This window comes from Panthera pardus, unplaced genomic scaffold, assembly GCF_024362965.1.
Source record: "Panthera pardus isolate Hobbes unplaced genomic scaffold, ASM2436296v1 HiC_scaffold_11, whole genome shotgun sequence".
In the NCBI taxonomy this organism is placed as follows: Eukaryota; Metazoa; Chordata; class Mammalia; order Carnivora; family Felidae; genus Panthera; species Panthera pardus.
The window spans coordinates 86,350,925-86,365,775 of NW_026526666.1; the positions used below are offsets into that span (position 1 = coordinate 86,350,925).

General features: G+C 49.8%; 1 protein-coding gene and 1 pseudogene across 2 annotated transcripts in view; one reads left to right on the forward strand and one right to left on the reverse strand.

The window, feature by feature from the left end:
- Positions 1-398: 398 nt before the first annotated feature.
- On the reverse strand, positions 399-920 carry LOC109256743 (60S ribosomal protein L12-like; annotated as a pseudogene).
- Positions 921-4,349: 3,429 nt separating this feature from the next.
- The window catches only part of SLC9A1 (solute carrier family 9 member A1), a 47,738-nt gene continuing 37,236 nt past the window's right edge, over positions 4,350-14,851 (forward strand). The window contains exon 1 of one of the 2 annotated variants that reach the window (XM_053898763.1): positions 4,350-5,516. In XM_053898763.1, the coding sequence (XP_053754738.1) occupies positions 5,162-5,516 (355 nt within the window). In that variant the 5' untranslated portion in view covers positions 4,350-5,161. The remainder of the gene's footprint in view (positions 5,517-14,851) is intronic. The other variant, XM_019432434.2, reaches the window with a different exon arrangement.

Genomic DNA, 14,851 nt, shown 5'->3' on the forward strand with positions numbered 1-14,851 from the left:
AATCATTTGTGAAGGGAAGAGTCAACTGATGCAGCAAACTTCATTGTTGTCTTATTTTAAGAAATTGCCCCAGCCACCCCAGCCTTCAGCACCTACTAACATCAGTCAGCAGCCATTAACATCAAGGTCAGACCCTCTACCAGCAAAAAGATTATGACTTGCTGAAAACTCAGATGATGGTTAGCATTTTTTAGCTATAAAGTTTCCTTTTGTGGGTTTTCAAATACTCCTTTTTTAAAAAAAAAATTATTTAACCTACTTTTTATTTTTAAGTAATCTCTACACCCTACATGGGGCTCAAACTCATGACCCTGAGATCAAGAGTCATATTGTTCTACCGACTGAGCCAGCCACAAGTCCCAAATAATCCTTTATTGAAATATTTTCGTTCGTAGTTCTTAACGAGCTGGGCATTCCACTGCACCACCATCGACGTCATCAGAGTGGCAGCCATCAACATTGCAGCCCACAGATTGGGCAGTCCCAGGATCCCTTTAATGGTTCCAGAGAGTTCTCTGGCTAAAGATCTGTGCTGCATATGACGGCCAGTGTTGACAATCTCATCAAAAGTGATATTTCCACTGTGTTTAATGTTTTTCTGCTTCTTTCTGTCTCTTGGTGGTTCCCTGAGGGCTTTGATAATTAGGGCCGAGGCAGAAGGTAGCTCTTCAATCTGGGCCTCTCTGTTCTGAATGGTCAGTTTCACTGTAATCCTCACACCCTTCTGATCACTGGTTGCCTTGGCAATGTCATGACCAACCTTTTCTGGAGATAGACCTAGGGGGCCGACAGGTCCAGGGCAGACAACTTCCCCAATGGTGCACCTCAGGTAGATGACTTTGATCTTGTTGGGGTTGAACTGAGGTTGCATGGCGGAGGCACCTGGTGTCGGATTAATCCGGACTCGAGATGACCAAAAACAGTTGCACCTTCACCTCCTGCAAGGTGAAAGCCAAAAAAAACATAAAGTATTTTTTAATAAAGTTATGCACAGGGGGGCCTGGCTGGCTCAGTCAGTAGAACATGTGACTTTTGATGTCGGGTTGTGAGCTCAAGCCCCACATTAGGTGTAGAATTAACTTACTTAAAAAAAAAAAAAGGTAGGCACAATGTTTTTTGTTTTTTGTTTTATTTTATTTTTGGGACAGAGAGAGACAGAGCATGAACTGGGGAGGGGCAGAGAGAGAGGGAGACACAGAATCGGAAACAGGCTCCAGGCTCCGAGCCATCAGCCCAGAGCCTGACGCGGGGCTCGAACTCACGGACCGCGAGATCGTGACCTGGCTGAAGTCGGACGCTTAACCGACTGCGCCACCCAGGCGCCCCCTTTTTTTTTTTTTTTTTTTTTTTTTTTTTTTAGATATAATGCTATTGCACACTTACTAGACTGCACTATACTATAAATATAACTTTGGTATGTACTGGGAAACAAAAAAATCTATCTGACTTGCTTTACTGTAATATTCACTTTATTGCAGTGGTCTAGAAATGAACTTGCAACATCTCTGAGGCATGTCTGTATTATGGTTGTACCCACCTCTTTTTTTTGAGAGAGAGAGAGAGAGAGCATGTGCATAGAGGAAGGGCAGAGGGAGAGGGAGTGAGAGAACCTTAATTGCTCTATGCCCAGCTCAGAGCCTGATGAGGGGCTCAATCTCACAACTGTGAGATTATGACCTGAGCCAAAACCATGAGTCAGATGCTTAACTTATAGAGCCATCCAGGCACCCCCCACCACTTTTTAAAAATGTGAACTCTACGTCCAATGTGGGGCTTGAACTCATGACCCTGAGATCTAGAGTCACATGTTCTACTGAATGAGCCAGCCAGGGTGCCCCCTCACCCACCCACCTCTTATACACATGAACAAACTGAGTGACAGAAACAAAATGTGACCTGGTCATGATGTACAACTATTAAGTGACCCAGCATATTCTTTCCTAATACCACACATTATTTGCCACATATCTGTTGATGTCATAGCTACAGCAATTCTGTAAAATTCCCATCACTTTTAGTGAAAAGATTCAATGAGGGGACAGAGGAGCAGACATGGCCTAGGCAGGGGGAGATGCCACCCAGGGTCCAAGCATCCTGAGACTGCCCTAGATCTGCAGGGGGAAGGGTCTGCCCAAACGTGACTCTCTGAGTCAAGAGAAGTATGGGCCTTGAATGGTTAAAAACCGAGGACTTGCCAAAACAGGGTTATGAATATTACAGTATATTTAATATTTAGCTCTAATAAGATCATGCTTTTAACATGCATAATACACAGTGATATGATTTATCTGAAAGTCTTAAATTCATAGCACAGTATGTAGGTGGGGTGGTCTCATGATGGAACCAATTTCGCAGATGTGAAGGCCTTCCTTCTAGACTACCAATGATTCTTTGTGACTGAATGTGTAACTTCATGTAGTCTTAACACCAAAAGTCTACATCTGAGGCCCTCAGGACACACAAAGAAAGATAATGATAAATATATGTGGTGTTGCTAGGTGCTGCTCTAAGCTTTCCAACGATTCCTGTGTGCAACCATGACCTCTTGAATCTTACCAGTTCCAATGGACGCCATACATTCAAATCTCAGTTCCACTACTGCTGTGGGTTGAATTGTACCCTCATAAAAGATGTTGAAATTCTAACCCTCAGTACCTGTGAATGTATTTGGAAATAGGATTATTGAAGATGATCAAGTTAAGATGAAGTCATTAAGGTGGGCTCCCATCCATCTGACTGGTGGGCCTTGTAAAAAGGGGAAATTTGGGGGCTGATTCCCCTTAGATGGCTCAGTCGGTTGAGCAGCTGATTCTTGATTTCTGCTCGGGTCATGATCTCGTGGTTCGTGGATTCAAGCCCCGCATCAGGCTCTACACTGACAGAGCAGAGCCTGCTTGGGATTTTGTTTCCCTCTCTCTCTGCCTTTCTCTCAAAATAAATAAAAAAATAAAAAAGGAAATTTAGACCCAAAGACAGAGACCCAAGGAGATCACCATGTGAAGACTGGATTTATGGTGCCACAATCAATGAACACCAAAGACTGTCAACAAACAAGCTAGGAAAGGGGCAGGGAACTGATTCTCCCTCACAGCCCCAGAGAAAAACAACTCAGCTGACACCTTGATTTTAGACCTCTAGTCTCCAGAGTATGAGACAAATTTCTGTTCTTTCTTTATTTTTTTTAAACAATGTTATTTATTCTTGAAAGAGAGAGAGAGCTGGGGAAGAGCAGAGAGAGAGGGGGACAGAGAATCCCAAATGGGCTCTGTGCTGACAGCAGAGAGCCCAAAGTGGGGCTCGAACCCATGAACCAGGAGATCATGACCTGAGCCGAAGTAAGGATGCTTAACTGACTGATTCACGCAGGCGTCCCTCTTTATTTTTAAAGAATGTTTTATTTATTTTATTTTGAGGGGGTGGGGAGCAGAGAGAAAAATCCCAAGTAGGCTCCACACTCAGCTCAGAGCCCAATTTGGGGCTCAATCTCACAAACTATGAGATCATGACCTAAGCCAAAATCAAGAGTCAGACCCTTAACCGTCTGAGCCAAATTTTTTTTTTTTAACGTTTATTTATTTTTGAGACAGAGAGAGACAAAGCATGAACGGGGGAGGGTCAGAGAGAGGGAGACACAGAATCTGAAACAGGCTCCAGGCTCTGAGCTGTCAGCACAGAGCCCGACGCGGGGCTCGAACTCACGGACTGTGAGATCATGACCTGGGCCGAAGTCGGCCGCTTAACCGACTGAGCCACCCAGGAGCCCCCCGACTGAGCCATTCAGACACCCCAAATTTCTGTTCTTTAAGCCACACAGTTTGTGGTACTTTGTTACAGCAGCCCTACCCAATGAATGTAACTATATACTAAGTTTTCTGATCTGCAAAGCTGGAATCATAATAATGGTTCTATATGCTGTGCTGTATTCTAAATACTTCATGTAGATTATCTCATTTAGTCATCATGGCATCCCTCCAAAATAGGTACTGCTACTATTTCCACTTTACAGATGAGAAAGCTAGGGAACTGAGAAGTTAAGTAACTTGCTCAAGGTTATATAATAACTAAATACATAAGGTAATAATATATCCTTCACAAGACTGTTAGGAACTCTTCATGAGACTGCAGATGTCATGTGAAAGCATTTTGCAAATGGTAGAGCATTTCACCCCTGTTAGTTAGACTTTCTCTTCAGTCCCTTTTTTTGCCATTTCTGACTCTTCCTCTTCTTACGCGTACTTCCTTCCCTTGGCGACAGGGGTCGCTGCGACGAGAGGGCGCTGACAGGTCTCTCTAGCCTGCTGCGCTGGCTGCTCGCTGGTGCCTATAAATTGCAGCCCCGGGCTTAGCGAGGCATCAGTGCACCGCCGCCGGGGCTGGGGCTGGGGCCGGGGCTGGAGCTGTCATTGGAACTGGACGCGGCGGACCTGAAGCTGGGCCGGGGCGGAGCGCCGCGCTGCGCCGGGGCCGCAAGGAGGGGTGTGTTGCTGCCGGCCCACCGCGAGCCGCCCCCAGCCCGCGCCGAGGTGCCCTCCTGCCAGGCCGCCTGCCTCCGCCTTCCGCCTCCCTCCATTTCCCCGGAATTTCAGCCCGGCGCGCCTGCACCCCGGCCCTTCTCTGGGTGGGGAAGCTCCGGGCCGCTTTCCGGCTTCACTCCTTCCTCGCAGGCTGGGCTCCCAGCCCCCTCTCTTCTTTTCCTGGATTGGCTCCCACCCCTTTCGTTCCCCTTCCTTTAGCTCGGGCTCCCTGCCCCTTCCCTTAGCTGAGTCCCAGCTCCTCAGTCACTTTCCTCAGCCAAGGGTCCCAGCCTTCCCTCCTCCTTTTCCTTGCCTGGGGTCCAGCCTATCCTGTCCCTTCCTCTGTCTCTAGGGTGCAGTCTCTTCCCCCACCCCTTTTTCCAGGCCTGGAGTTCCAGACCTTTTAGTCTCTTCCTGTGGTCCTTTCTGGGTCCTTGTCCCCTTTCCCCAGTTTGGAGTTCTCCATTGCACACCCAGCCTCCCTCCATTCCCAGAGATCTGCTTCCACACAATTACCTCTCTAAAACATGAACTTTTCCTAGGAACTGCCCCAGACTGTCTCCTACCTGCTGACCCCTTGCTACCTATGTCCCAGGTCTTACTCTCACTTTGCTGACGGTCAAGGCCTGCTGAGCCAAGGGATCAGCATGATGCCTCTGTGGGCGGGCATCTGTGGCCGCTCTCCCCCACGAATCTTCCCTTCATTGCTCATGGTGGTAGCCTTGGTGGGGTTGCTTCCGGTTCTCAGGAGCCATGGCCTCCAGCCCAGTCCTACTGCCAGCACCATCCGAGGCTCAGAGCCACCACGGGAACGCTCTATTGGGGATGTCACCACCGCCCCACCGGAGATTCCCCCCGAGAGCCGGCCTGTTAATCATTCCGTCACTGAACACAGCATGAAGACTCGAAAGGCCTTTCCAGTCCTGGGCATCGACTACACACATGTGCGCACACCCTTTGAGATCTCGCTCTGGATCCTGCTGGCCTGCCTCATGAAGATAGGTAAGTCCAGTTTGCTCCGACACTTCTGGTAACACCAAATTGGTGAGCCTCTTGTCCCATCCTTACCCCTTGAGGCTGCCCGGGAATAAGGGTCTGGACCACTCCAACCTCCATCCAGCCATCTTTGTTCTTCTCAAACTTGAACTCTGTGGTCTGAGCCTTCCCGAGATCGGAGCCAGCTTTGTGCGTGGGAGAAAGCAGGATTAGAGCATGGGATGCTTCTGGTACTGGGTACTTTGAGCAAGGGCTCCAGGCCTGCAGGTCTCCTCTGGCTGGGCCAGACCCCGAGGGGAGCCAGGCACCTAGCTGTGTGTGAGCCAGAGGAGTGTCTTCCAGCAAGTGGCACAGCCTGCTCTGTCAACAACAACCAGTGCAATTACATGCTTCATGGGAGGGCGTTCCAGGATGGAGTGTATATCTACTTGGCCTGTCTGAGGAGTTTAAGTATAGCAGGGGACCCGTGTGCTGGAGACCTAGAAGTGTGGCGGAACATGAGGGATCCCCATAGTATCACCTTCCCTTTTTCCCAGAATGTTATCTGTCAGCTCTGCCTGCCCAGGCTGGCTGGGAGCCCCTGAGTCAGTTTCCGGCCCAGGAATGCCATCCCTTATACAGTTTATGGGACTGGGGCCCTGGAAATTTCTGAAGTCTGTTTTGGAGGTGGAAGGGGAGTGGAGGAGGCTGAAGCCTGGTCTGGCCCCTGCTCACCTCCAGGTTGGCACCCGGCTGTGTCTCAAGGTGCCGTATGGGCTGGCCAGTCATGCTGGCCACCCACTCAACCAAGTGGGAGAGGGACAAGTGGATTGGCTTGGGATGCTCCGGTCTGAAGAGACTTTGAAATGTTCTTTTTGGGAGAAGGAACTAGAAAAGTTGTTCCCTCCCCTCCCTGGGCTCCCTCCCTCCTAGGCCTGAACACTCTGTTCTGCTGGGTGATTGATGGAATTCACTGGAGCCTGAATAGCCCAGAAGTCCCTGGAAGTGTGTGTCCGGGGGGCTTTGGAAGCTGCCTTTGAGTTTTTAGCCTCAGCTAGCTGTGGAAGGCATGAGGATCGGGGATGCTGCAGATTTGGGTTTGGGGAGTTGGTGACTCTTGGTAGGAAGCCTTGCAGCTTTTCCAAGGGCGTGTAGGAGCTGAGTGGTGATGCCAGGCTTGTGTGAGGCAGGCTCTGGGACATGCTGCAGGAGGACACTCTGTTTTGACAGATCCGGTGGCTGGCGTGTAGCTTTGGTGCTGTGACGGTAGCAGGGCCTGTATATGGAGCTGGGCCACCAGCACCTATGCCCTGATGGCAGCCAGCTTCCTGGTAAAAGTCAAGGACTGGGCAAGAGGAGCTATGTGTACTGATTCTGACAACAACATGACCTTGAACAAGCTGGGGCCTTTTTCTGCAGGTCTTGTCCAGCCGTGAAACTGGCAAGAATCTCTAAATGTGACCATATCAATTGAGTCATGAAACCAGTGTCTGAATTTTTTGTAAGAAACCGGTGACCATGATGTGTCATTTGTCTGTGTAAGATCAGGAGGAGACCTGATCACAATCACTGTTCATAAATTGCCCTTCTCTCTCCATCTCCCTCACCTCCCAACGACATCTGGCATTGTGTTAGGGCACCGGGAGCTGGTACACACACTGCCAGTCTCAGTGCCTTCTATTGGGACGACAGTATGACCACAGAGATCCTACTCAGGGCAGTAAGGAGTTTGTCCCTGCAGGCCTGATATCTGTTTTTAATGGGGTCAGGCTTGGCCTGCTTTGTCCCCACCGGAACCTGTGCCAGGGACCCTGAGCAGGTGGAGAACAGAGATGATGCCATGGCAAGGGCATCAGTCTAGAAAGTTAGGACTTGGCTTCTCATCCCACCTCCCTCTGTGACCTTGGGCCAGTCATGCCTCCCCATCTGTCAGCTGATCTTTGGCCCCTTCCAGGACCGACATTTCTGCCATTCCACTGACTCGGGTAACCCTGGCACGTCATTCCGCCTTGGGCCTCAGTTTTCCCATTGTAAAATGAGGAGGCTGGATATGATCTCCGAGGGCGTTTGCAGTTCCAAAAGTCTGTGTCTCTGGCTTGGAAGGGCGTTCTGAAAACAGAGGGGCCCTAGCACCTGGCCATTCTGGGGAAGAGAGTCAAGAGAATTAACGACCAAAGGATCTCAAGGGTCCCTGTTCAGGTGGCAAAAGTGAGCGCCCATTTTTTCCCTTTCCCTTTGCAGGGTAGAGTTCCGGTTAGATAAAGTCTCCACCACTCTGCCACTTAGCCTGTCTGAGCTTCAGTTTCCTCATATATAAAAATGGGGGAAGTAATAGTACCTAGTTATAGTGCTGCTGATGTGACAGTGACATAAATTCACGCATGTACAGTCAACTGGGTACCTACAGGAAGCACTCAGTGAGTGGCAGCTGCCCCTGTTGGTATTTTAACCACCGAAGGCAAGTGCATCCCTACCTCAGCCACCCATGTGCCCTGCCGTCTTCCTGTGAAGTTGGAGGATTACAAATCTCTCAACCCTAGGCTGCCACTGGGTGTCCTTCCTTAAGGTTTCAGGGTTTTGGGTGTGTCCTACCCACTGTTCTTCTTTTCACTTCAGCTGCCTCCCGGGCTGGTCCTGGGGGGAAGGGAGATAGCACCTACTGACTTAGGGGACGGGGGTGGGGGCTGAGGCCACACTCCCTCTGCACGCCCAGATCCCCAAGCACCTAGGAGTTCATTCTGGGGTCTTGCCTGTTCTCCCAGCACCGCAGTGTGGGTAGGAGCTGTGTTGGAGCCCTCATTCTGTCATCTCTGGCAGCTGCTTCCCTTGCAAGGTACCCCTCCTTTAAGATTAGAAAGTGCCGTGTGCAGTTCTCCTTCCTGCCCTGATCATTGAGCAGAGCCTCAAGTAGACCCCGTTGGAGATGGTTGTGGGAGGGTGGGATTGGCCAGCGCTGAAGTTCTAGAGCAATGCCTCTGGGTTCTTTTCTAACTGGCTCAGGGGGTGACATCTGGCCCGTCTCTGGGCCTCTTTGCTCCTTCCAACAGTCAGGGATTCTTGACTTTTCCTTGGTAGGGAGGGGCTGGTGGTGTGGCAGGGGGGAGTTTAGACAATTGGGAGTCTTGTGAGAATGACCCCCAAGAAGCCTTAGGCTGTGTCTGCCGCTGGCCCCCTCCCCACCTTGTGATCTGGACCCTGTGTGAATTCCACTTTGTCCCCGGTTCACCGGACTCCCGGTCTAGCCTTTTTCCAAGGGAAAGCCTCACGGTAACACAACTCACCACTGGCACCCCCTGCGTTTGTTTGCCCATATCCCTGACCTGGAACTCCTGGCAGAGGCCCGAGAGCCCATAAGGCAGGTATTCATCTTGTCTCTGGACCAGAGACAAAAAAAAAAAAAAAAAAGCCTTCCTTTGTCTCTTCACATGTTATAACAATTTTTTTGGTTTTGGTCTTTGCAAGGTGTATCCTGCCATTTCCTCCTTAAACAAGTTGTGCATAGAGGAGGTAGGGGTCACTACTGCCCACTTCACACACCTGGATATCAGCCCCAACAACCGGTCTCCTGTAAAAATAAGACCAGAACTCCCCTCTCCCACTTCTCAGGAGAGAGATACAACTTTAAAGGTCACCTTGAAACTGTCTCAAGAAGCCCAGATGGCACTCTCTAAAAAGAAAGGGGTGATCTTTTTCTCTTTGGGAAAACAGCTGCCTGACGGCAGGGCAGTGGGAGGGGAGGGCCAGCTGGGGGCTGGGAGGAAGCCTTCAGGTATTGAATATGTGTCTCCAGAAGCGTCAGGACACTTGGAGGGCCTCGACTGGTCATGCTGCTGGACTTCGTTCACCTGAGCTCCCACCCCTGCTCCTGCAGCTCTGGGAAAGCAAAGACAGGGTCAGAAATCCTGGGCCCTGTCCCTGCCCCTTGGTACCAGTGACCTTGGCCAGGTGCCTCATTTCTCTGTACCTGACTTGCCTCACTTGTAAGGCGAAGATACTGTATCTGCCTTCTAAGACGGGTATAGAGGACAAACGTGGGAATGCCCAGCCCAGTGCCCTGCTGATGAGGCAGCTTCTAGGGCCTGTTCAGACTCCACCCCTATGGGCGGTCTTCCCAGCCCACTCCAGTCCACGGCAGCAGCTCTGACTTCTCCCCCTGAACCCGTTTCCCTTATTGTTTATCCACAACTTTGGCATGAGGCCTAGCCTGCCCTGTGACATCTCTTCTGTTGGGTGTGTTTGTATTTTAATCAGAATTACCATTTATTGAGTATCTACAGAGTAGTGTTAGGCACTTTATAAAAGTGGTCTCATTTAATTCCTACTAAAATCATATGAAATAAAGGCTATCTGTTTTACAGATGAGGAAACAGCTCATAGAGGTTATCTTCTGTGATGTTGAATTGCTATTTATTTTCTGTTTGAGACTTGGCATAGCCTCTTAGAGGGGTGCTGTGAAGTTGGAGGATTACAGCAACTCTGTCTCCTGTCCCTCACAGTCACATCCACAGGGGCACACAGCCTTCCACTGACTAGGGGCCCAGCTTGCTGCGCGGGCACTCAGGAATTTTAGGACTCCCTCTAGGGTTGGGGCAGGCGTCAGTGGTGGGAGCCCTCTCTGCTGTTGGGGTTCTGTGCCTGGCATCGGGCCTATCCCCTGTCCCTCTGAGTTGCACAGATACAACTGAATCCTGCAGTGAGGCTGGGCCTTTCCCTGGTCCTTTGGTAGTGGCCCCACCTGCCATCTCTTTGGCGTTGCCCTCTCCGTGGTCTGACCAGAGCTTACTTCTTCCCTGCCTGGGGAGGGGAGTGCCAGTGGAAGGGGGGTTAGCCAGCAGGGGGAGGCTAACCTTGTGATTGTGATCTTCTGCCTCTGGGCTGCTTTCAGTTACCCTCAGGGCCTGGCAGGATCCCCTGAGAGGCATCCTCTGTATTGGGAGCAGGTGGCACACATTTTTTTAGCCCTGTAAGGCAGGCAGTATTTGGTAGTAATTATCATCACTACTGTAACTTGTTTCCAAAGCACTGCATATATAGTATTTAATTCTGATTGTCTCAGTGGGTTAGCGGGTGGTATTGATGTTGCCCATTGAACATCTAAGGACCCTGAGGTCACTTAGCAAGTAAGTGGCAAAGAACACAGTCCCTGGACTTCTAACCCAAGGCCCATCCTCTTTTCTGCCTGGCCAACACACTGGGTCATTATAAAGATCAAGGGAGACCAGAGATCCAAAGGGGTTTCGTAGGCATATCCATATTGGTAATCTGAATGGTTGCCAGGAGAGACACCAGTTCCCTCAGTAGGAGGGAAGAGCTGAAGGAGCAGGGAAGTCTGGGGTAGTCTGGAGCTCAGGCCAGATCAGCTCCAAGTTCTTATGGAGAGTGTAAGAGCTGAACTCAGCCTTGGGACCTGTCATTCTCAGAGCCCTGGTCAGTGGAACAGCAAACCTTTGAAATGGAGGGCTTTTCCTTTTCCTTGAAGTGTTGTAGGCCCTCCTGGAGGAGAAAGGAGAGGCAGGGAAGTGAATTACAACCGAAAACATGGTGAATAAATAGGCAGGAATGAGGCAGTTAAGAAACCTGCGATCTGGTCTTAGCTCTTTGCTGAGCTGTGTGACCTTAGGCAAGACACATCCTCTCTGAGCTCCTGTTAGGAAATACACGTAACAGTTTTGTCAAGTATTTGTTAATTACGTTAGCTGCCACTTATTAAGCTCCTGTTTCAGAAGCTGTGTCAGGTACTTGCACAGCTAGAAAATATTGGGGTTTAAGCCCAGATCTTTCTGACTCTAGAACCCGTGTTCTTCATTATGCCCCGACTCCCTTTCAACTCCGAAGTTTTATTTTTCTCATAATCATTTTGAACAAGGAAGAGTTTGAGTCTTGGCTGCAATCTGTGGATCATTTCTTGGGTTTAGGGAAAGACTGTGACACTCCTTTCCCCCAAGCCCCACCATGAATTAAATAGCCCTTCTCTGGGGTGTTGGCATTCAGAAACACAGGAGAGGCAGGGAACTGGAGTGGAGAGGCCTCAGGCTCCCTTGGGAATGCCAGCCTGTACTGAGCTGGCTGGCCTGCCTCCTTCCATCATCCCCTCACCTGCCCCCTTTCCTTCTGTGGTGGGGAGAGAAGGCTCACTCAGCAAACCCAGGACCTGGGTTATTCCTGAGTCATCCGTCACCTGTGTGGGCCTCATTTTGCAGAACTCACACCCCCTGCAAACGTCTGAGTCAGACATGTCTCCCCAAGGTTGTCTGCACACACCGCCCTGGGCCAAACCATCTCTTTAGATGCCGATAAACATCAACTGATACTTTTAGACAGCCCGTGATTATATGTGGGTATTTTTAATCTTATGGGCTAATCTAATTTTAACTGAACTAAGTTTTGGGTTGTGCCTGGATCAGTGGGCTCTCCCCCCTTCCATGCTGACTTCATTTTCTTCCCCCCTAAAGCTCATCTAACAGGCAGGGCCAGTTTGGGGGTCTATTAGGCCAGACCTGACCCCTGAGTTTTGATACTGACTTGCTGAGAATTTGGAGTTCCCCAAATTACCCCGAGCGAGTTCTTTTCTGAAAAGATATGTCCTTAAGCAGCTTGGAGTGAGGTCCAGGATAAGCGGTTCTGTTCCTTCCCAGGCCCCCTTCTCAGTCCCTTGGGGGGGACACTTGCCCCTAAGCCCAGTCTGGCACTTCCAGAGAACTCAGCCTATTTGAGACCAGGCCACTGAAAGCAGAGCGGTGACCTCACAGCTGTGTGTCAGGCAGAGCCCACGAGCTCACCAAAATAATAAATAGCTAACACTTACATAGCACTTGCCGTATGCCAAGCAAAGCTCACAAAGGCTGTGTCTTTGTACTGGTCAGCCAGGACTGAGAGCAGCTAATTAATTTGTCTCTTCAAGCCGGGATGGAAGAAGCAGGTCGGCCAAAATCAGCCACCAGGCGTTTAGCTTGTGGCCCATCAGGGAACCAAGAAGAGTGAAACCCCGGGCCCTGCTCATTAGGGCTTCCAGTGTGCTCAGGAGAGAATGGTCAGTCCATGCCAAGGGATGGGCAGACTCTGGGCAGGCAGAGTTCAGGGAACAACCAGTCTCTGGGGGCAGGAGTGAGTAGGGGAGGCTTCTCAGGTAAAGTGGAACTTGAGCCAGTCTTGAAGGATGGAGAGGAACGAGATAAAGATGTGGGACCAAGAGAGTTATTCTTAGCATGATCCCCATAAGAATGTAAGCCCCTTGAGGACAGGGCCTTTGTTTGCTTTCTCATCTGTACCTGGCACAGACTAAGGGCTCCTGAATATCTGGAGAACGGAGGAGTGCATGATTGACTTCCATGTAGAGATGGGGTCCATGTGACTGAAGCATGGGACAGACAGGAAACCAGTTTGCTCAGAGGGGAAGGAGAGCAAGGGTTGGAGAGGCTAGTTATCAGACCAAATGCCAGGCCAGGAGTTTAACTGAGCTCCGAAAGTGACACTCAGAGCGCTTTTAGGCATCAGCCTGTGTGTGAGTGGTGCTTTCAAGGCCACCTCCCTCCCTCCCTTGTCACCTCCATGGGCTTGGCTCTAATGCAGGGTCTTGCAAGGGCAACCTCTGTGGGCTGGGTGGGGTCTCTCCAGGAGAGTGTGGGTCTGTTCATCTGCCCTTGATTTGTGTAAGTAAAAGCAAGATACCAGAGCTTCCTCAGGGAGTTGTCAAGAGCCCTAATTGAATTAAGCTTTTCCTGGGAAGATTCTTCAAGCCATCAACTGCTCTGTGACTGTGAATGGATGAGACCAGTGGCCATAAACCATGCAAGAAGGCAATCTCATTAATTTATGGTTATGCCTAGACAGGTTGACTTATGGCTTCTCTTTGTTTTATGTGTGTTGGGAGTGGGCTGGGGCCAGAATCTCCTTTCTGTGGCAGATTTATTTTTAAAATATGAATAAATAAAACATGTTTGTGGTCAAAACAAAACAAACAAAAATAAAACAGTACAGAAGGGTACTAAGGTAAAAAGTAAAATTTTCCCTCCTCACTTCTCTGATTACTGGACTGTCATGCTCTCTAGAGTTAACTTTCTTGTGTATCTTTTCATAAATTCTCTATACACATATGAGTGTGGGAGTGTGAGGGCAGATTTAGTTTTCATAAAGCCACGTGTGTAAAAGAAAAGAGTTCTAGGCTGGGACCTGGGTCCTAGATCTAGCTCTGCCTCTTTCATGCATGTTGACCTATGGTAAGTCATTTTGCCTTCCTGGGCCTTAGTTTTCCTGTCCGTCGATTTCAGTTGTTAAGAGGCTCTTCAGGACTTTTCAGCAGGAAAGGCAGTCATCCCAGGGGTGTCCCTGGTGTGGTGAGCCCTGGGCAGACCGTGAGGCCCTGGGAGGGGGATCTCCACAGCCCATCCTTTGGGAGATGGGCCACTACTGTTATTAGCCCTGGCTTCAAGAGTACAGAATTCTCAAGTACAGGGTCACGGTCTCCTGCAACTCCAGCTCAGGGTTATGGGACTAAATGAATGGGTTCGCAGAGAGCCAGCTCTGTTGTTGGAGAAAGGGAGAAAGCACAAGTGGGAAAGTACGTGGCTCAGCCTGAGATGCTGGGGACATTGGATGGGAGGAGGAAACATGAGGGAAGGTTTCCTGAAGGAGGTAGTTCTGAGGAATGAGCCAGGCAGAGAAGAGGAACATCATTTGGTAAGGCTGCTGTTGGAAGGGATTCTGGCTTAGGTGGGAGAATGGACTGGATGACTGGCTTTTCTTCTAGGATCTAGATTTCTAAGGTTCCTTTTTTTAAATTTTTATTAAAGTAATCTCTACACCCAACATGGGGCTTGAACTCACAACCCTGAGATCAAGAGTCGCATGCTCCACCGACTGAGCCAGCGAGGAGCCCCTAAAATTCTTTCTGAGTCTATGATGGCGTTTGGGGACCCCTCAAATAGTCTGCAGACATTGTATATGTGTATTTTTATCAGAGGAGTAGTAGTAGTAATAGCCACAGCTTTTCCGAGGGATGTGTGGCCCCACAAAGTTGAAGAGCTTTGGCCCTTTGTGCAAATTGGAAGAAGGGTAAAGGATTTTCCTTGGGCAAAGTGTCATACTTAACCCTGGGATGAGTGGAGTTTGCCTGGGGGACCGCAGAACTCCTTCTAGGCAAGGGGAATGAACCCAGTCAGAATGAGTAAGCTGTGTCCTGGGAGAAGAGAAAGGAAATTGACCCTGTAAAGTTGAAGAAAACTTTTCTGGGTTGGGCATCAAAGCAGATGTAGCTGCCCTCCTGTGTAGGTGGGGAAGGTGCTGGGCTCCTTCTGCCCCTGGAGTCCGCTAGGTTTCCGTGGTAAGTCCAGTTCACACCCCAGGAGGTAATTCAGGCCTCTGGC